General features: G+C 47.5%; 6 protein-coding genes across 6 annotated transcripts; 1 reads left to right on the top strand and 5 right to left on the bottom strand.

The window, feature by feature from the left end:
* Positions 1 to 537: 537 nt before the first annotated feature.
* Positions 538 to 1,398, top strand: GL218_02543 (uncharacterized protein; the record flags this gene model as incomplete). Its single annotated transcript, XM_033579065.1, has 1 exon — positions 538 to 1,398. The coding sequence occupies one exon, from the start codon at positions 538 to 540 to the stop codon at positions 1,396 to 1,398; it is 861 nt and encodes a 286-aa protein (XP_033439047.1).
* A 759-nt stretch (positions 1,399 to 2,157) lies between these two features.
* GL218_02542 (Tricarboxylate transport protein) lies at positions 2,158 to 3,885 on the bottom strand (the record flags this gene model as incomplete). Its single annotated transcript, XM_033579064.1, has 3 exons — positions 2,158 to 2,802; positions 3,448 to 3,586; positions 3,800 to 3,885. 3 exons carry the CDS (start codon positions 3,883 to 3,885, stop codon positions 2,158 to 2,160), a joined length of 870 nt encoding a protein of 289 aa, XP_033439048.1.
* Positions 3,886 to 5,223: 1,338 nt separating this feature from the next.
* On the bottom strand, positions 5,224 to 8,554 carry GL218_02541 (Factor arrest protein 11; the record flags this gene model as incomplete). The annotated part of the gene is made up of 7 exons (XM_033579063.1): positions 5,224 to 6,010; positions 6,061 to 6,190; positions 6,243 to 6,558; positions 6,608 to 7,453; positions 7,500 to 7,588; positions 7,640 to 7,782; positions 7,836 to 8,554. The coding sequence occupies 7 exons, from the start codon at positions 8,552 to 8,554 to the stop codon at positions 5,224 to 5,226; spliced, it is 3,030 nt and encodes a 1,009-aa protein (XP_033439049.1).
* Positions 8,555 to 9,106: 552 nt separating this feature from the next.
* On the bottom strand, positions 9,107 to 9,990 carry GL218_02540 (uncharacterized protein; the record flags this gene model as incomplete). The annotated part of the gene is made up of 2 exons (XM_033579062.1): positions 9,107 to 9,908; positions 9,965 to 9,990. The coding sequence occupies 2 exons, from the start codon at positions 9,988 to 9,990 to the stop codon at positions 9,107 to 9,109; spliced, it is 828 nt and encodes a 275-aa protein (XP_033439050.1).
* A 2,120-nt stretch (positions 9,991 to 12,110) lies between these two features.
* Positions 12,111 to 12,893, bottom strand: GL218_02539 (Transcription factor vib-1; the record flags this gene model as incomplete). The annotated part of the gene is made up of 1 exon (XM_033579061.1): positions 12,111 to 12,893. One exon carries the CDS (start codon positions 12,891 to 12,893, stop codon positions 12,111 to 12,113), a length of 783 nt encoding a protein of 260 aa, XP_033439309.1.
* Positions 12,894 to 13,519: 626 nt separating this feature from the next.
* GL218_02538 (Transcription factor vib-1) lies at positions 13,520 to 14,407 on the bottom strand (the record flags this gene model as incomplete). The annotated part of the gene is made up of 1 exon (XM_033579060.1): positions 13,520 to 14,407. The coding sequence occupies one exon, from the start codon at positions 14,405 to 14,407 to the stop codon at positions 13,520 to 13,522; it is 888 nt and encodes a 295-aa protein (XP_033439308.1).
* Positions 14,408 to 19,458: the final 5,051 nt, after the last annotated feature.

Here is a 19,458-nt window from a genome sequence, read left to right as displayed (position 1 = left end):
TAAACAATTTAGGCCCCACCAAGCCGTCGGGTCGCATTTGCCTTGGTGTTGCCTGCGCGTCGTTTTTAATTCACAAACATCTTCACTTTCGTTGCTCTGTGAAGAAATATTTGCTACGCCATTTCCTTCATGTGGCACGTATCCCATGGCAATGTGCTGCATAGCGTAGCGAAAGTGTCTACCGGGCTCTTGAGGCCACCATTTAAATACCTACCTGGCTTCTCGGCTTGTCGATCCTCAACCGTCGCAACACATTCAACATTCTCCCAATCTAGACACAACTCGCTACAGCAGAACAAAGGAACTTGCATCATGAGTGCAGGAGACTGGGGATACCAATGGGGGTATCCGCCTCCTCTTCCCTATGAGTCTTTTAACCCTGAAGCGTCTGGGTATGTCCCTGTATACTCTCAAGGACAAATACCACCACAACCACAACCACAACCACAGCTGCAACCTCATCCTCATCCTCAACCTCAATTTCAACCGCAGGCTTTCACTCCCTTCACACCATTCACGCCAATCGCCGATATACCTATGAATACTCCTATACCACCACCTGAAACCGACTCTCCTCCTTACTCACCACCCCCCTTCATAGGATCTGAGGCATCTCGCTCACAAAGCCCAGCAATCATTAACGGCAATGGCGCAAAGCCGGGCAAACATCCAAAATCCAAGAAATCCAAGAAGGGTAGGGACGAGAAAGTCCAGCCATCTGCGGCGTCAGGTGGTGTCCCAGACCCATCTCCAGAGTATCTGACACTGGCAGCGTATCCGCCCTTCCGGTTACCGTATGCGCGCAAGATTCTTGTGGTTATCGACCTCAACGGAACGCTGTTGTACCGACCTAGCCGACACAATCCTACGGCCTTCATAGAGCGCCCCCATGCGCGCACCTTCCTACGTTACTGCATTGATACCTTCAAAGTAGTCATTTGGTCTTCAGCAAAGCCATACAATGTGACCAGAATGTGCGAGCAACTTCTCACGCCTGAGCAGCGCTCACGTGTTGTTGCCGTCTGGGGACGTGACCACTTTGGTTTGACTCAAGAAGACTACTACCTACGCGTTCTCTGCTATAAGCGTCTAAGCGCGCTATGGGCTGATCCCGAAGTTGCAGCCAGCCATCCAGAGTTTGCAGAAGGAAAGCGCTGGAGCCAGGCTGATACGGTACTAGTAGACGACTCAGTCGAGAAAGCGCGTACCGAACCGTACAATATCATTCAAATACCCGAGTTCAAGGGTGATGCAACTGAAGAAGGCTTTGTCCTTCCCCAGGTGCATGACTACGTCAATGAATGTGCGCATCAGACTGACATTAGCACCTATATCCGTAATCAACCCTTCAAGACGGTTCCGGGTTGGAAGCTTCTCCCTCCTAACTCGGTTGAATGAAGAGAGAAGGGAGGGAAAATAAAAGGAGAGAAGTTAAGCAGAGAAATTTCACTCTATAATGGGAGTCGACCTCCCCATATGAGCCTCTTCCGAGTGGGTGGATGGCCAGAAATTTAGTCTCAGAAGCCTTGCAAAAAAGGCATTAGGAGAGGAGAGGAGAAACGAGTGTTACTCTAAGGTCTATCTTACTTTACTATAAATACCTATACACTACAGCAACTCTTGTTTAATAAGAGAACTTTCGACCTCGCACGACGAGTGTCTGCCGTCTCGTTCTTCTGGGAAAAGGGTCTTGCCTTGATACCCCTTCTTGCTATGGCTAGATTTTCTATTGCAATGCAGGATAGTGATGGATACCATCAAATCGAATTTTCTAAAATCGTGAAGTCGCTTACCTATGTCGTTATAATAATAAGTGAACTCTTCTATTAAGAATGGCTATCTTCGTCTCCTTGTCCAGAAAATGAGGTGGATGAAAACTGGTCGGACAGCATTCGTGGTAGTCTTCAAATTCAGAAAGCTAACTTAACTGACCAAACAGTTAACTTGTCTAGTAAAATATTGTGTAACTAGCACATCTAGTTACCGTAACTTAAGATATGACTATAACCTCTCTTTGGCTACCCCTATTTGCCTATCTAAGTCTATATCTATTATTGATATCTATGACTAGAGGTTGTATAACATCAAGCAATCTACGCTATAGAGTAGGTATACAAGGAGCACGACACTAATCTAGACACATCCAGGAGTTTGAAGTTACCCAAACACGTTCTTTAACAACTTAAGCGCTTGCTCATTCGCCGTAAACAATATCCCACCTGCCATAACAGTACGCCCAAGCCTCATCACAGTCCCACGCCAAAACCCCCTAACACCATCTTCGGCATAAATAGCACGCACGCAATCCATCGTACGCACCGCACGCGCCTGCTGCGCTTTCGTCTTGACTGTGTCGAAAGGCTGCGTGGCAAGCGTAGTCAACGTACCGGCAAACGCGCCGTTCGCAAAACTAGCCACCGCACCATCGACCTGGATCCCGTGTCCGCGCTCCCAGTCTTTCAGCGCGGCGTACGAGCCTAGCCGGAACCCGGTTGTGCCGACTTGCTTAAGCGTCGTAGTAGTGTACCCGCTGTATAGGGCACGCACGGGGCCCTGCTCTCGCCATAGGGATGCGATGCAATGCGTCGGCGACCGGAAGCGCTGTGTTGTCCGGGCATCGTCTATTAAAGCAGTTTTTATGCGCTCCGAGGGCGTGACGATGGCGGTCGAGGCTACGATGCCGGTTAGCATGCCGGCCGCGATGGATTGCGCTGTGGTGGACCGGTGTGTCTCCGGGTCTTCAAAGAGAGACCGGATGCTGTCGAAGGCGACGAAACGCACTGCGTCTTTGCCGATGGAGCCCTACATGTTGGACGAGTAAGTTACCTCCTATAGATCAACGGATGGATCTACCGGTGCGTATGTGTATGTGTATAATAGGAGAAGGTAGGGAAAATGATACATGTAAGTCGGAGATATTGCTCCGCCTAGCGAATATACAAAAATGAAAGATTAAAACATGTGAATGTCTATCTAAAACTGATATTAGAAAATTAGATTCTCCTAAAGTAGATTCATACTCCCTCTCTATCATAAGATATCGTGTAAGTCTCACGTCTACTGTTACTAGCAGAAACGAGTTAGAACAGACAATGATTCGTAGACTTTAAGCCTCCTATTACAACCGTATGATTGAGCAGCAAATAACGAAGCCGTTGAAACGGGCCTCGTTCGGCACTTCTATCAACCACCCATCCTTCATAGCTTAGGTACCTAAGGTACGCAAACCACCCCTGGACTACCGGGAAGTTTTAGTGCTATGTACATAGCATAGCCATCTCTAGTACGTAAGAAGTCGGCAGCTACCTAGTCTTGGAGCAATAAGAAAAAAAGGGCGGACCCCCCTCCCCCCAAATAGGTAGATAAACGCGAGCGGATAGATAGGTAGGTAGGTAGACAAGAAACGGACATTAGGTTAGGTTAGGATAGGTTAGGTCAGGTACATACCACTATCATAGTCGAGCAGCCCTTATACAGCGCGCGCAGACCCTCCTCCCGAGCCACCTTGGCAACGACCATGAACGGGTTTCTGATGCCCTCATGGCCGTATAGCTGCACGCGGGTCTTTGCGAACTCGAAGGGGTATCTATGATGGTGGTGGTGGTGTTAGATTGTCTAGTTCACATGCGGAATTGTCTAGCTTGGATATGTATGTGTAGGGGGGATAGTAGTATGAGGTGATATAGTGTATGGGTATAGGTAGATAGGTAGGTTGGTACCTATGTAAGTACCTCATCTAACAACACAGAGATCGATAGTAAGAAGGAAAAGAAAAAGAAAAAAAAGAGGGAAAACCCACGTGCAGGCCGACTCGACACCCCCCGCGATGCCGCCGGCGACCAGGGACAAGACCGGGGAGGTCTTGCGGTCCGCATCCGCTACCATCTCTCGATTTCTCCTCTTCTGATTATTATTTTATTATTTTTCCCGCTCTTCCAGCGCCTACGTCGATTTACGTTCGCGTGTGAGATATGTATGTATGTATGTATGTATGTATGTATGTATGTATGTATGTATGTATGTATGTATGTATGTATGTATGTATGTATAAGTGTCTGTGATTTGCGCGCAAGCAATGTGATGATGATGTGATAACAGACAGATAACTGACGTATTGGGAACCCGCAGCTAAGTAGCGGCGGGTCTATACATAGTAGGTAGCTCGGTAAGGTAGTCTGCATATGTACATTAGGTGTAGGTAGACAGACATCCATAGGCGACTTACATACATCTTCCCCGGTCAATAGTCGACCCTTGGCAAGAAGCCGAGGATGGGTCTTTTTGTTTTGTTTTGTTTTATTTTACTATGGAGTTCATGATGATTAGGCATGCAGCACGGGCTAACGGCTACTAATCACTAAATAATTCTCCAATTCTCTTTGTTAAGTTGCCTAGGTTAGGTTAGGTAGGTAGGTAAATATGTACTATGTATGCATGCATGCACTTCCAATCCATCAAGCTTTGTACGGAATACCAGGTTAGACGTCGGCCCGGGGTCCTACATATGCATCGTGGGGGTCAAGCTTGCGGCGCCTAGGTATCTTACAGCGTACATACCACCTACATGTATATTACGTACCTAGGTCCATATTCGTATCTAAAGGATCGGGGACTTTGTCGGAGTTATGGATATGCTGGCGCCAACAGCACTCCGCATCGCGATATTCATTGGATATGTATAAGACAGAATCAAGGACTAACCCTAAGGAACACGACAGGTAGACTAACCCTTACCCATATTCGCTTAAGCTTCTATATCGCATCCAACTATTAACTAGTACCAAAAGTTGGCTAAGCCACCTACGCATATTCTGCGTATTCTGCGTATTATACGATCATGAATACCTAGTAGGCATATGTAAGGTCGATCCAACGGGGCTATTTGACATGCCGTTTTGGTGCATGTACATGCAAAGCCTGCAAGCCCGCTTGAGTGCGGAATACAGATTTATGTACTACCGGGTCCAACGTAGCTCATCAGCCCAGAATCTATCTCGTACAGCATAATACCTCTTTATACCTACGTCCTTAAAAAGTACCTAAACTACCTCCTAGGCAACTATGATATCCAGCCAGGGACCCAACATATATCCATAATGGAGCCCTAGTCGCATCTAAACAGGATGTACTGTAGTCAAATACAGTAAGTAGGCAAGCGGCGAAAACCTCGCGAATAGGGATAATCATTCGGTCCTAAGAGACATGCCGAATACTCCAGCAAGCTCAACCATATGCAGATCCGTGTCCAGCGTGATCCCACTCGGCGTTCATATTGTCTAATTGCCCGACATCGGCCCACACGTCCAGTTTCTCGAGTTCGCGCTTAAAAAAGTCTTGCTCGTTTCGTAACGCCTCTCTAATATCTGCCGCCATCTGATCCGGGTACCTCCGGACGTTGAACCAGTGCGTCAAGCTCCGGAGGGCTTGCTCGAGCGGCAGGGCTTCTTCAACTTCCGCGTCTACATCGCTACCAGCCAGCCATTCGTCGCGGAGCTCTGGGCGGCAATGCAAATATATCGCTGTGATGACACGCATATTACCTTGCCGCCATTTACGGCCACAGTACGGTACCTGGTTTTTGAAGAGTTTGAGCGTGTATAGTCGCAACTCGGTTTGCGGTACCTTGAGTGATTTCCTTATGATATTTGACGATTTGTACTGTACGAGTAGTAAATTACGGTGCGCTTTGTTCTTGCAGATCTTCTGCATGATTCGCAGGTAATTGATGAGGGCGAAGAAATTTCGGCGCGAAAAATCGGTGATAGGCTCCTTAGGCAGGGGGTTTACGGGATAACCTAATTCGTCTACTTCAGGGCGAGTGGGGAGCTGCCCTTCTGTCTTGTTCGCGAGCTCGCTACTTTCGACCACTTGGTCGTGCAACGATCGTCGCCGTTTTATGGGTGGAGGCGCCGCATCGTCCTCGCTTTCCTCCTCTGGCCCGTCGATCTCTGTCGGCTCTTGCGGTACCTTTTCTGGAGGATGAGCACGATCGTTGCAGAACTGAAAGAAACTAAGATTTGTGAGATAAGTCAAAGTGTATAGTAGTTATAGAGCCTTTACCTGTGTTCAAGGCGATCGGTCTTACTATCGACCACCTGTTGAATATCTTGATGTGCAAACAACTTGAGAACCAAAGGAAGATAATTAGAATCCAGTAGTAGTTGTGCCAAGTATTCAAACTTTAAAACATCTAGGCGAGCAATTAGTATACCAAATCCAGAACTGGTATTTCTGTTACTTACGCGAGATCTTGAGCCATTTCATAAGCAGGAGAATGATGCCCGTAGCGGCTTTCGATTCAATCTCTCTACATCTAGCGGCATCTAAATCCTCCAAGGAACTGTCGGAACCGTCTGGGTTGGTCGAGCTGTTAGCTCCCATAGAACTATCCTGCGATCGATTTGTACCAGGGCCGCCATTAACGCGGGGTTGGTTACCCCCCTGGATTTGTGATTGCTGCTGGTTATTAGCAGGAAGAGCAATGCAAGCAGTGACATTGAATAGTATGCTTTTCATCAGAACTATAATCAATGACTGCAGTTGAGGCAAAGCAGCAGCCTATCAATAGTCAGTCGAAATTCACTAGCAGAAACGGACTATCACCTACGTAGAACGCTTCAATGGCTTCTAATCGTCGTTTGACCCTCGTATCAACATTTGGGTCCGGACCATAGTCGATCTCGGCGCCTCGCGCCTTCTTCTCTCTTTTCTCGATAGTTTCTAGAAGTTTGTCATCATCAACATCGTCGTCAAGATTAAGACCATCCAGGTCTAGGTCTTCTATGTCATCATCCGAAGGATCCCAACCCCTCTCGAATTTTTGAAACTTCTCGCGCTCTTCCCACAACTGCCTTGTAGCTCGGGTCATGCGCACTCGTTTCGAAAACAATTCGCCAGCCTCAAGAATAGATGCGGGCACGTCACTGCCTTCCCATTTCCGGCCAACAAGGAAATCTTGAAGGCCAGCAGCACCCTTTCCTCCTGCGCTATTACTGGTGGCATCCAATGGAGGGTACATGAAAGGGAAATTCTGGTTGGTTTGGTAATTTTGTTTCTTACCCCCTTTACCACCGGCAGCAGGAGATGGGGGAGGAGACGGCGCAGGGGTCGCAATGTGAACAGGTTGGTGAAGGATAGACGCGCCTCCACTCTGCGTCCCAGGAGGAGCAGGGAGTATACCATTCGATCCATTGTTCCTAGTAGGATGGTTGGGCAGCGGAGGTAAGAGAGAGGTGTTGTCTGCCTCAAGGGGTATTATTGGTTGAGGAGGTACATAGGCAGGGTATTTTGATGTGATCTCTTGTCGAAAAACATGATAGTCGAGAGGTGTCGCCATGATCAGGTCTTTTTCCTTGTCGTCAGTAGCCGTTTCCCTAAGGGCCCTTTTCGTTTCTTCAATCTCTGGCGTTCCACCGAATTCCAGAAGAATACACTTCCATAACAACAAAAGCGTCTAGTTGGTTAGCATGGTACTCGAGTCACCTTAGAAAGTATCGTACCTGAGGAGCTGGTACAACATTTACTTCTTGCCATCGTAGCTTAGCTGAAGCTGTAAGCATGAATGTTGTGAGATGAGGCTCTAATTCCACTGCGACTCTTAGCTTGACACTCCAGAAGAATTCAACAATATCACACTCACAGAGCTTTTCGTGAACCATTACCATTCCATCCGGGTCGTTAAGCGTTTCCTGTATACACATATACATTATGGTCATTAAATTCATCAGTTCGTCCTGTGCCTCGGCTAAGCTACTGCCTTGCGGTCTCTGAGGTTCATCCAGCCTGCAAAAATATTAGTATGATAATGGCCACCAAAGTTGGTAGATGCGAAATACCATAATATCTCAAATGCGCTGCGCAAAGCTCCCCATATAACGAGAATACCGTTCCACTCTGCGATCAACTCGACACCAGATTTCGTTGCGGCAAGCTGGGCGGGTGTTGCAACGCTTCGGGGATTCGTTCTGTCGCCTTGAGGCGAACCAGCAGTGTCTATCCACCGGCCCAAAACGATATACGTAAGTCTTCCTATTGCAGCGCCGCGTGTGGCAGCATCACTAGCTCTAACTCCGTCTAGTGCCTGTAGGATAAAATTTGTCCTAGCCTCATCATCTGCCTCATCCCAAGTAATTTCATCCTTCCTGGCTGCTATGTCGTGCTCCCACTGCCACTCGAAAGCCCGTTGAGCAGCGTTTAGCCGAATCCATTGCCAAGGTTGATAGACAAACCACTCGTCAATCTCCTCCTCATGAGGTCCTGTATCGGAATATTCAAAGTCATACGCGGCAGCTTCAGAGCGAGGGAATTCGGATACTATGCGTCGTAGCTGTGCTAGCGAGAGAGAGTCAGGTGGCTGGTTGTTTGCGGCCTGTACAGGTGGAGTTGACTGGATTTGGTTTCGCTGTAGCTGAGGTCGCATAGATTGTTGTTGGCCAGACGCTGCGCCTGTTATTCCAGGTCCAACATCAGCAACACCTGTATCTGTTACGTCCACCGATGTCTTTGATGCATTAGCACCATCATCGGCAGCTTTTGACGACCACAACGAATTCATTATATCCGAAGACGCGTTGCGGGGCTCAGATCGCGGCTGTCCTTCAAGGGTACATAACCGTAGAATCGCAAGTGATCATGCACATAGCTAAGAGAAGAAGTCGTGAGAAGTTGCCAAAGATATACAGAAAGAAGTAATTATTAAGGCGATAGAGCGTTGAAAGGTAGAATACTTGCTTGCTTAGAAGTAGACCTTAGAAGACACGACGTGAATAGATGAAGTGGGTAGGTTAACGGTACGTACCTCCTTAAATGTAATTGATAAAGCTTAAATGACCTTAGGTGGGAATTTTTTTAATATGTGGCTTTGATTATGCACTCACGGAGAGATTGTGGCGCAAGCTTGTGATAGACAACTTTACCTACCTGTATCTAACTTATAACATAAAGCATAGGTAACTACAATTAAAGAAACTCAAAATGATAACTATTAATTGAGATCACGATGATAATAGCTTTTAATCTTTAATTCTTATAACATCTTTAACCTATGAACTCCTAACATGCAGCCAAATTTAATATCACAAATAAGGCATTAGCTTAATCAATCCTCCTAGTCCGAACTGTCCTTATTACTATGCTCAGAAGCTGCATCGTATTTCACATCTTGTTTCTTTTCTCTTTCCTTAGCTCTCCGCTTTAGCTTTTTCTGCCTATTCAGTCTCTTTTTCTTGTCCTTCAGGTGCTCTTCCTTCTCTACTGTTTGTTGTTTTGTAGCTTCCTCTTGTTCCTTCTTTGCCTTCTCACGCTTTCTCAGAATTATTCTTCGCTTCTTCCCTGGCCTCTTTTTCTTCTTTTCCATATCAGAAATTGCATTCTTGCCAACAGAACTATTCGGGGCGCTTATTTTGTTGTTTGTAGTGATGGTGATAGTTGTGACTTTCCATGGCTTTTCAAGCCCCCACCGTCTCCTTTTTGCGTCTTGGAAGAGGTGATCTGCACTAACTGCGGTCATCTTGAATCTATTCGTAGCTTCAGGTGACAGCTCCCCAACTAAGTAATATGAGACCGGCCTTTTGGCAATCATAAAAGCGCCATCGCCACTCTTTTCCGCGCCAGCATTTTGAGGTTTGAGTACTACCTTCCGCGAGGGTTCCTCGTCCCGAAATAACCTGAATGTGAAGGCCTCTTCCTGGGGCTCCTCAACATTATCCTCATCCCTAGGGGTTTCATTTGCATTTTCTATTTGAGATTCTGGGACTTGTTGTGCTCTGGTATCTCCATCAGCTGCAAGGCTGAGATCTAGTAAACCAGAGAACTGTGCATTTAATTTCTCACGCAAAGTTGAATCCCATTGATCATCATGTGGCGCCTCTTCGTCCGAGGAGGAATTATATAATTCTTCCCGCCGAATCCTTTCACGTTTACTATTAGCTTCTGAATGAAAACAATGAATGGCTGAATCTCATACCGTTTAGCATCAGGAACATCGAACATAGTAGTAATATATAGAATTGAAATGGTAGGTAATATGAAAACTAACAGTTGTCGATAGAATGTATTTGCTGTGGATTAACACTGCATAGCTTCATATAGTACCTAGTCTGGTTGTATGTATGTGCGACCTAAGTAGGTTGAAGAATTGAAAAAAGTGTTGTCGCAAAGCTTGGACCACTAAAAAAGACCTACAAAGTACTCAAGTAAGCTAGTACAAATACGTGTTCGGGGATGGGGGGTCATCTTCTTCAGCCACTATCTGCACCGGACTGAACGGATGAGCGCCCGCATGACCAATTCTCGTCCCGACAATCTGGAACGGGTACTAATCTTAGCTGAGCACATATTACCTTTACCTACAGCCAATTCGTACATAAACTCTAAGCTAGTAACGGCCGTATGTCAGAGTTTCGTGTCACCTTGGATTAACTAGTGATACTACACCCGTTTACCTAACAGAGTACCTACTACAGTAAGTATTTTACATAAGAGGGAAAGTACATGCTAGGGGGTAATTATTGAAAAAGGAACGAAAAAGCAAATATGCTGGTGTAACCAAACAGGCAGGAATAAGCTATTATATTACCTAAGGAGGTAGTAACTTGATTTCCCAGCTGCTAATTTGATTTCTCTTTTCTACTCTTCTACATTTCTATATCCCATCATTTATTCATAAGTATACTTAACCAAGGCGAAATTAATGCCAACGAATCATAACTTTATATTTTAATCGCTAGCACAATTTTTGTAAATGATTTTGCAATGAAAGCTCCCCAAGGTTACTTTATGGAGTCCCATCTCAGCTTACTTCTTCCACACCTACATTTTATACCCATGAAAAATTGATCACTAAATAATGGTGAAGCAATAGTCCGCACTAAAAAAGACGATAGACACAACGAGCAAATGAAAGGATTTAGCTTGAACGGACAGATGTCTTGGTATGATACAATACACGACCTAGCGGCTGAAAGCTGAAAACCAGGTCCCACAAACCATCCAACACTATATAGATCGTGAGTTCCGCACTTTTACTAGAGTACAGGTATCAGTAATCCCAGATTTCGTCTTAGAAGCCTTCCAAAAACAATTCTCGTTTCTTGCCCTCTTCTGAAGCTTGGACGGTGGCCACTGCGCCTAGAGAACCTTGCATTCGGATGTTTTTAGACAGAATACTCTCTTCTTAGCCAGACCATGCTACCGTGCTGGGTAGAAGAATAGGATTGGCGTTTGAGATGAATATCGATATTATTCAGAACTAGCGCTTCCCTTTCCGCCGCCCAATTCACGGGAACGGGAACGGGCATCGCAAACGGCAATGACAACAAATTACCGCTCTAGCAACCCCACCTATCATATCACATGAATCCTGATCGCTGGAGAGATAACACTGTGGCCGCCCTGATCGCTTGCGCCAGTTTGTATAAGACGTAATGTCGATGATACTGCATGGTAATGGTATGGTATGGTATGGTACGTATGATACGAACGAGGGGGGGATATCGAATAGCAAATGACGATTTCCAACTCAAAATAACGACAACAATACGAGAAACAGGAAACCAACTCCGGATATTTCAATATCGACCCGTCTCTGTAAGCACTGGTGTGTATGCTATACGTCCAAATAAGATGGCCGAGAGGGTCGCGCTCGCTATTAGCGAAAGACACGAATGAGCATCGATATAAGAGAAAACCACCAGATACACAACCACCGCAGCAATGGTGCCTCTTCTCAGCACAGGTACACGGAGACCATGAATTCCACCCTCTCCTCTTTACTCCGTCACTCCAAACATTGCCTCCCCAATAGCCCTATACAAATCCTCCATAAGGGATGCGGAATTTCGAAAATAGCTTTTGGCCCTTTTTCTTCCACCACGGGTTTCGAGTAAGAAACAAAATCAAGCTTCCATTAAAATACTATACAGGCGACATGCAATGCAAGTCGCGCTTTTTATGGCAACGAGAGCAGTCGACCCCTTCTCTTATTCGCACACGCGCATTCCCTTAATGCGCGCACAGTGTGATCGAATAACCGATCCACAATCGATATATGAGAAATACGATCAGTATACTTTGATCGTTTTCCTCATTTTATTATGTTTAAGCACCAACTCTCACGTCGGGCTCCATGAATAATGGTTTAAAGTTGAGGCATAGCTCCCAGGCGCCGGCGGGTGATCGCTTTTGCTCGGAAATGCGTACGGCCTACTGCTTTCGTTGCCCGTCGCGGCGCTATTGTGGTATGAGTGGACAGTGGCGCTGCTGGGTTCGCCTGCAGTCGTTGTCCACGATGTTGTAGGTGGATAATAATCGCGAGGTGGCGGTTGTTGCGATTGAGGTTGTTGATGGTGAGAGTGACCGCCTGCCGATGAAGGAGCACTGGAGGCAGGCCCGGTTGGTCCAGCACTGCTCGCGCTGTCAGCGTTATATGTAGACGCCGAGTTTAGCTCGTTGGAGCTGTTGTTCACGGGTACGTACCCTGAAGGCCCGTACCGGTACTCAGATGTGTCATTACTATTGCTTATGGAGCTGGTGCTGGGTATGGACTGATGGCTACCATGACGCGGGCTCTTAGTTGGTCTCGGGTTCGAGTCGACGTACCGCGGTACGCTGAGATTGCTGTGATCTGAGCTGCTACCCATCGACGTTGTTGTTACTGAGAGCTGAGGCGGAGCAGAGGTTCCCTGTACGTAGGCGTATTGCGTCCGGATTGCTGGCGGCTGCTGCTCCGTTGCGGCTAGGGAAAGTTGCATTGATGGCATGGACGTCTGCATAGGCATCTCTTGCGGCTCCTGTGTGAAATTCGATGATCCTGAGAGTGGCATTTTCTGGTACGAATCGGCAGGTATACTTGCTGGCGGGTAGCTGGCAGTAGCCGAAGCCGGCATTCCAGACATGGGCAACTGGCTAGGAGGATTCCAACTGGGGTACGAACTAGAATCTCTCGTCAGCTCTGATCTCCAAGACGAGGAAGTCAACAGAAAGATTCCTATCTGCTCATCTCATTCACCTCAAGCCATTGTAACTTGGCCAAACAAAGTAAAATGTGAATCCCTTGGAATGGGATAAATGATGGACTTACTTGGACCTCATCGTCATCGGGCTCCCGGGGAGCTTTGATGCGTTGAAAGTAAACGCCGTCCGCGGTAATTCCAGATTCAGGCCACGCAATTTCGGATCCTGAGGCTTTACAGTTAATGGGCCTGCAACAATGCCTAGTCCTGTTTCAACCAATGCTTGCCCCCGCGAGCCGGCACTAGATCCCAGGAGAGGGATTTCCTTTCGAGCCTGAAAGTTTCGCGGACTTCGCCCCCGAACTACGATCGGTGCCGTTGTAGATTCCGTTAGAACTACCTTCGACCCATTTGCTAACGTTCCTACCACTTTTAGGTGTAGCACAAAATGCTGCTGAAGTTCTTTTCGCCTTCCGTTATTTGCCGTTGCTCTATGGAATCTGTGTCAGCTTATTGAACTGGGGACTAAGCCTTATAGCGGGATGATCGAGACCCCTTAATTGGACAACCTACATTCTGAACTGCAGCCGCCGCCACCCGATAGGGTATACAGCATATTCGCCCTCCGCTTCCTGTCCATCATCCGGGAATGGGATTAGTGGTAACGATGGAGGTTCCTGGTCCGGGGTCTGGGGTAGTTCCGGAGAATTCGGCGGTGGCGTCTTCCAGGGAATGACGATTAGCCTTACGGGATGGCCATCGACGGACTCGATGGCGGAGATGGTTACTTCGGTGTTATTCACAGGGACGGTTTCGCCCGTCTCGGGGAGAATCACTGAGAGCTGGCCTCGCGGTGTGATGAGCGAGCCACTGATCTGAAACAGGTTCCTCCGGTAGCACGTTAGCTCAGGTTGCAAAATCGCGCCGTCGCTCGTACTCGAAGGCATTTCCGAGAGAAAGAACATGCCGTGGAGCTGCGCAGTAAGTTCAAGCTGCTGCATTCGCCCATGCTGATCGACGATGGTGTGCTTGTCCTGAACTCTCCGGAAAGAGAGCAACTTATGATCATGGTTCACAGTGAGCTTCGACCCGTCGTCTCTCAAGTCCTGCACAATCTCCTGGTACGGCGGGTGCTCACCAGGTTGGTGAGGCCTCTTTAGGTTAGGGAAGCTGTGATGTTGTGTTAGAGACGGCTGCGGGTATCTGTCAAATCCATCCGACTCCTCCTGCGGGTATCTAGGGTACGGGTAGGGGTGATCGATAGTCGGGTGGCTGCTTCGTGGCCGGCCCGGATGTTGAGAAGATGTCGTCGACGGGTGCGAAAGATTCGACTCCATGGTATTAGGGAATCGAGCTGATAAGGACACCGGACCGCCATAGTTCGACCAAAGACTACTATGCGCTGGCTCCGGCTTCAACTCTGCCATGGTCGCCGTCAAAGTTGTTGTGGCTGACATGGGAGCCTATGTCCCAGTCGCGCTTCCAAGACCTGTCCTCGTGCGCCACCGGCTGACAAATTTCTACTTTCTCTTCCTTTTCAATTTTATTCCCCCTCTAGATAACAAGACGTTTTACTCAGAACATCAGCCTCGCAGCAATAATGGCTCACTGGTGTTCAAACTAGTTGTCTTGCCAAGTCCAAGTTCCTGTCGAAAGACAACACCTTGGTGGGAAGTGGCTGACTTTCCTTGTACAGGTAGGTGAAGTCAGAATAAAGTGAACGTTGAAAGAAGGTAAGGTTGCAGGCCGAAGTGTACTTGTATGGGATGGAACGAGATACAGTAGGATAGATGTTGCCTCTGAGGGGACTGTTTTGTACAGAGGACGGTATTATCCATTACCCTGGGGGGCATGTTTAACGGTTAACGGGTCCCTAGCCAAGCGGAGATGGCCCAGCCCGGTCAATGAGAGAGCAAGAAACGACTTGGGGGTCTGGTACAGAGACCTTTAGTACCTACAACTGACATGGGTTTAGAGTATGTACAGTGCATGCAGCCCGACTGGGAAGGAGAACGGAGCTAATGGCGATCTGGCTGGGGGAAGATACAGGGCTCTCAGTTCTAGCCGGGACTTGATTGATAGGCCCTGGGCAATATCTACAAGAGCTTGTTCCTTCAGGCCCTAGAGGCGCCAACTGTTGGAAGCTGTCAACGGGCAGAGAAAACAGATAGTACATTGGCCCTCGCATTCACTTGACAAAAACAAGGAAAGGCAGCTTTCTGAGCCATCTGAACCTCACGGCTACAAAAATACAGTCAGAACTTTAGTAAAGAGAGCTGAAGACATGCAATAAATGTAAGCGCAAGCTGGCTAGATTGTACAGTACTGGACAAGACTTTCAACGACAGTCTTACCCCATAATAACCTTCAACATGTCTGCCGACTACGACAGGGGGCCAAGGTACCTCGATCCTGTACCCTCCTCCAAAAATCCAAAATCCACCGGCAAACGGGCCTAGCCATTGCGGATGAAGATGATGGCAAGGCCTTCTCTAGAGGATGTGCGTATGTGAGTGCGGATGGAGGGGGTACAGAGTAGGCAGGTAGAGATGTAAAAGAGCATGGATCATATGGAGGCACGGGGGCCTATCGACAAGAGGCTAGCAGAGAGCCATTCAAGATACCCCTTGTAAAATAAAAGCCCCTCCACGCAGCTCCGTCTTGCCCAATGCTTGCCCTGGCCCCCAACAGGGGAGGTACTGATCAGTTAGGAAATCCTCCGACGGCTTTAGCTGGGTACGTAGAGGAGGGCCCGCTAATTTCTAGAAAGGCCGTTGGACATATCCGCCGATGAAGAGCCAGAAAGGAAAAGCGCGGGAGCATGGGGTGTGGTGGGTACGGTACCAGACATTACGGTACAGTAAAAAATATCGGTTCACGAGATTGCTCTCTTGCCTGGCGACAAGGGGGGGTACGGCGGGGATCCAGTAAGCTCGCTTCGCAAAAAGCGCACATAAGTTTATTGGACCCTTGTATGTCATGTATTCATTACCTATCTCGAGGTTGCCTTTTTTCCTGCTAATGCCCCCAGGAAGGAGGCTGCTAACGAGTTCGCCGCCTTGTTAATAGCAGACGGGCTGATATAGGGAATGATGCGGATAGGTCTCGGCCCACGAACCGGAACCGGCGATGGAGAAGCAATAGACAGAGAGACGATGCCAATATCAAGGAATTTCGCTTGCATGTTTGATTATCTCGACGGCTTTACAGCGAGAAAGACCCGAGATGAAGCGCGTCGAATTGGCGAATTGTCGAATTGTCATGAAAAGAAGGGTGAGGTGTGTGGGCCGAGTGCAGATAATAGAATGCATTAGCATGGCCGTTAACTATCTTATAAGTCAACTGGACCAAGAGCAGCCACCCACGGCGACAATGAGTGGCTGCAAGGCGAGTTGAATAATTGCTCAAAATCTACGATAGATAATTGGCAGGACGAGTTGAGCAGGTCCCTGACAAACCTGGCAACAAGCCTAGCAAGCCTAGCAAGCCTTAACAAGCCTAAGAAATGCGGAGGAATAACAATGCCATTACGCTACATGCCATACAGAGCCATAGCACACAGATCACGCCCGTACATAGTATCCAGCACATTCCCGATTTGGATCAGCGTGCCTAGCAAAGCGATCCACAGCTGGACAAGCCCGGCACGCCACTTCGGAGGTCATGTAAGCTTTAGAGCTCTTGGAGGGTACCACAGCATTCGATAGGACTGGAGTACATTTTGACAGAGTCGCCCCCAAGCAACGACACGGCTTTCGTTGAAGTATTCTAAGACGGGAATCGGCGTAACAGCCGCATCCTTTTACACTACTACTCTCTCTCCCTAGCCGCGAGCCGAATTACTGATTGGAGAAAGGCCTAGCTGATCAGAGGAAGCGATATCTTCTATCCTCTGAAGAAACAACCACTTATGCCGGTACTAATAAAAGCCTGCAGAGAAGTCATGGGCTAAGATATGCCTTGTCCGCTTACTCAAGCTATATACGTAGATATTGTGTAATGGTCCGCGCGCCCTGTCGAATGCTTCCTCGCTTGCGACCGCGCTTTAGCGATCGCATATCATTTGACGGCTCGTCTTTCTCAAGAGCGGGTGTGGTGCTTGTAACATGTGTTCTAAAATAGAACGCCCGCTTCTATTCACGCGAAGCTATGCAGGTGATATCGAACTCCAATGTGACGAGCTGGCCAGCCGCCCTCTTCGTTTAAGATTCTTATTACCTACCGCTGCGATGACGGCGCGCACAAAGTGGCAAGAGATTTGATTTTTAATTATTGTCATCGATATTAGGAGATAGGTAAGAGTACGCGCGCACGCGCGGAGATTTGGGGAGCTTTGGGCATATCAAATAGGCATTATCTAAACTCGCCTCCACAAAGCAAGGACCTTGTCATTGTTCCTTGTAGCTTTCGTTTTCCTAATCTGACGATAATGATATGTATCATATTTGTATCAACATGGGCGACTTAACATAAGGCCAGAAAGGGTTAGGTTTAACCAAAATGAAGCCGGCAGATCGCGCCAGATATTTCGTCGATTTGTATATATATGTGGCCTAGGTAAAATAGGTTAAGAAGCCAGGAAGCTAAACCTAGGTAACCTAGTCGTCCTCCACGAACTGACTAGGGCTGGTCCTGGTCCTAGCCTAGCAGAGGTCAACAAGGACCAGGTTGGTAACAATCAGTCAGGGGAAATGTTACCGGACATTTTTCCCATTGTCTCTTTTTCTGCTAGCAGCAATACACTACATCTACATACATAGTAGTGTAGATAGGCAGAGTAGTATTTCGCCGCAACGTAGGGGCAAGCCAGATAGCTACCGTACTATATATGTACCATACGTACATACGTACATACGGCGACTACCAAACCACATGGTTTGGTTGCTTCGAGTCTCCAATTGCTAGGTATATTCTTACGGTTACGGCAGTGAGATTCTCCCCTGATCCCTCACCATGGCCTCCAAAAGTTTCAAGGGCATTTTCACTAAGGCATCTCTAAGACCTCTAGTTTCAAGTAGTTAAAGCTGCTAGGTCAAATCACCGACACGAATTAGACTCCACAGCCGTTGAACGCGTGTGGATCCTGATGTCAGTGTCGATGACTAAATGGGACGAAGCCTTATCTACTTCCGGACTGGTAGAGATGCAAAACTTTGGTTCGAGAAGTGTATGAAATCTCTTGGGTAATGAAGCGGTCAAGCGATTCGAAGCTTGTAGCAAGAAAAAAAAAGAGATGTTTCATTAAGCTTAGTTCGTAGTATAGCTTTGAACGGACGTTCTAACGGTTGTTAACTAACTGATAGCTTAGGGCGTTTTTGATATATCTAACTTATTATAAGTAGATGATAAGTGATATTGGTTGGGGGCCCTTTTCACGAGGTCGAGGGTTACTTTGACCCGAGATTACCACACGCTTCAAACCGTGATCTTAAAAAGGGGCCGGGTTATAATGGTAATATGTGGTAGTTAATATATACTGAACCGAACTCAGGAACCCTTGTGAGTGGGAAGAGCTCACTATCCGAGATGCAGCTAATATTGTACGAACCACAATCGCGTGTAAACGAGAGAGCTCATTGACTGGTAACAGCCGTCAAGCTCCAACTAGCTCGGTGGCACTCGGTGTGTTGCGCGCGTTGGCGCGATAGCGAAAGCTGTAGCTAACTTACTAGTAGCCTGTGCCTTTTGCTGCTTATTCCCCAAGATTGCCGTCGCTCTACGGGATGGTAACCTCATAACCAAGATCAAAGGATTTGGTGGGGGTTCACTATAGATGCCTGCCGCGCCCGCGTTTCAACAGTCCAAGTGCGCGAAAGCATGTAACCCATGTCCCAAAGAGAGACAGCTGCCCGTCTTGGTATATACTTATTGGTATACGTATTACTATGTACAGAAGGAGTTAAACCTCGAAAAGGAACATCTGGAGCGAGCCGTCGTCGACGTCAGGTTCGAGCGGCAAGGATCTAATGATGACGAGAGAAAGAGGTGGGGAGAGCATATATGTAGCTAATGTATAGCGGATCAGATCGCGGCAGATGAGAAAAACAAACGAACAGCTTTTCAGAACAGACGGTGGTTCCTTTCGACGCAAGGCTTCCGCGGTCGCAACATAGCACGGCACGGCGATATACTTAGACGGGGCTATGTATCTGTGAAACGAGCAGATCCAGACTTGAACGAGTATATCTATCGATCGAGAATATATGGTTCGAGATACGTATCCTTTAGTATCCTTTATGTAAGAGGGACCAAAACGTGTTAGACCTAGATTCATCTTTGTATATACGTATATAGGTATGTATGTACATAGATAGTCTAATGTTCTGGCAAATCTTGCCGCGGTGCCGGTAGTCGTAGATCAACTAACCTAGTGAGGCAACAAATGAGGCAAGGCGAGTTAGAATCCATAGCAACTCATACTAATGTAGGTAATGTGTAAGTACTTACATATACTATAAGACAAGAGGCTGGCGTGCGCGTCTGGCCGCTGTCAAGTCGACAAACTAGC

The sequence above is a fragment of the Daldinia childiae genome, assembly GCF_008694065.1.
Source record: "Daldinia childiae strain JS-1345 chromosome Unknown Scaffold2, whole genome shotgun sequence".
In the NCBI taxonomy this organism is placed as follows: Eukaryota; Fungi; Ascomycota; class Sordariomycetes; order Xylariales; family Hypoxylaceae; genus Daldinia; species Daldinia childiae.
Note: the sequence above shows the minus strand (reverse complement) of the source record. Positions and strands in the feature narration are given on the sequence as shown.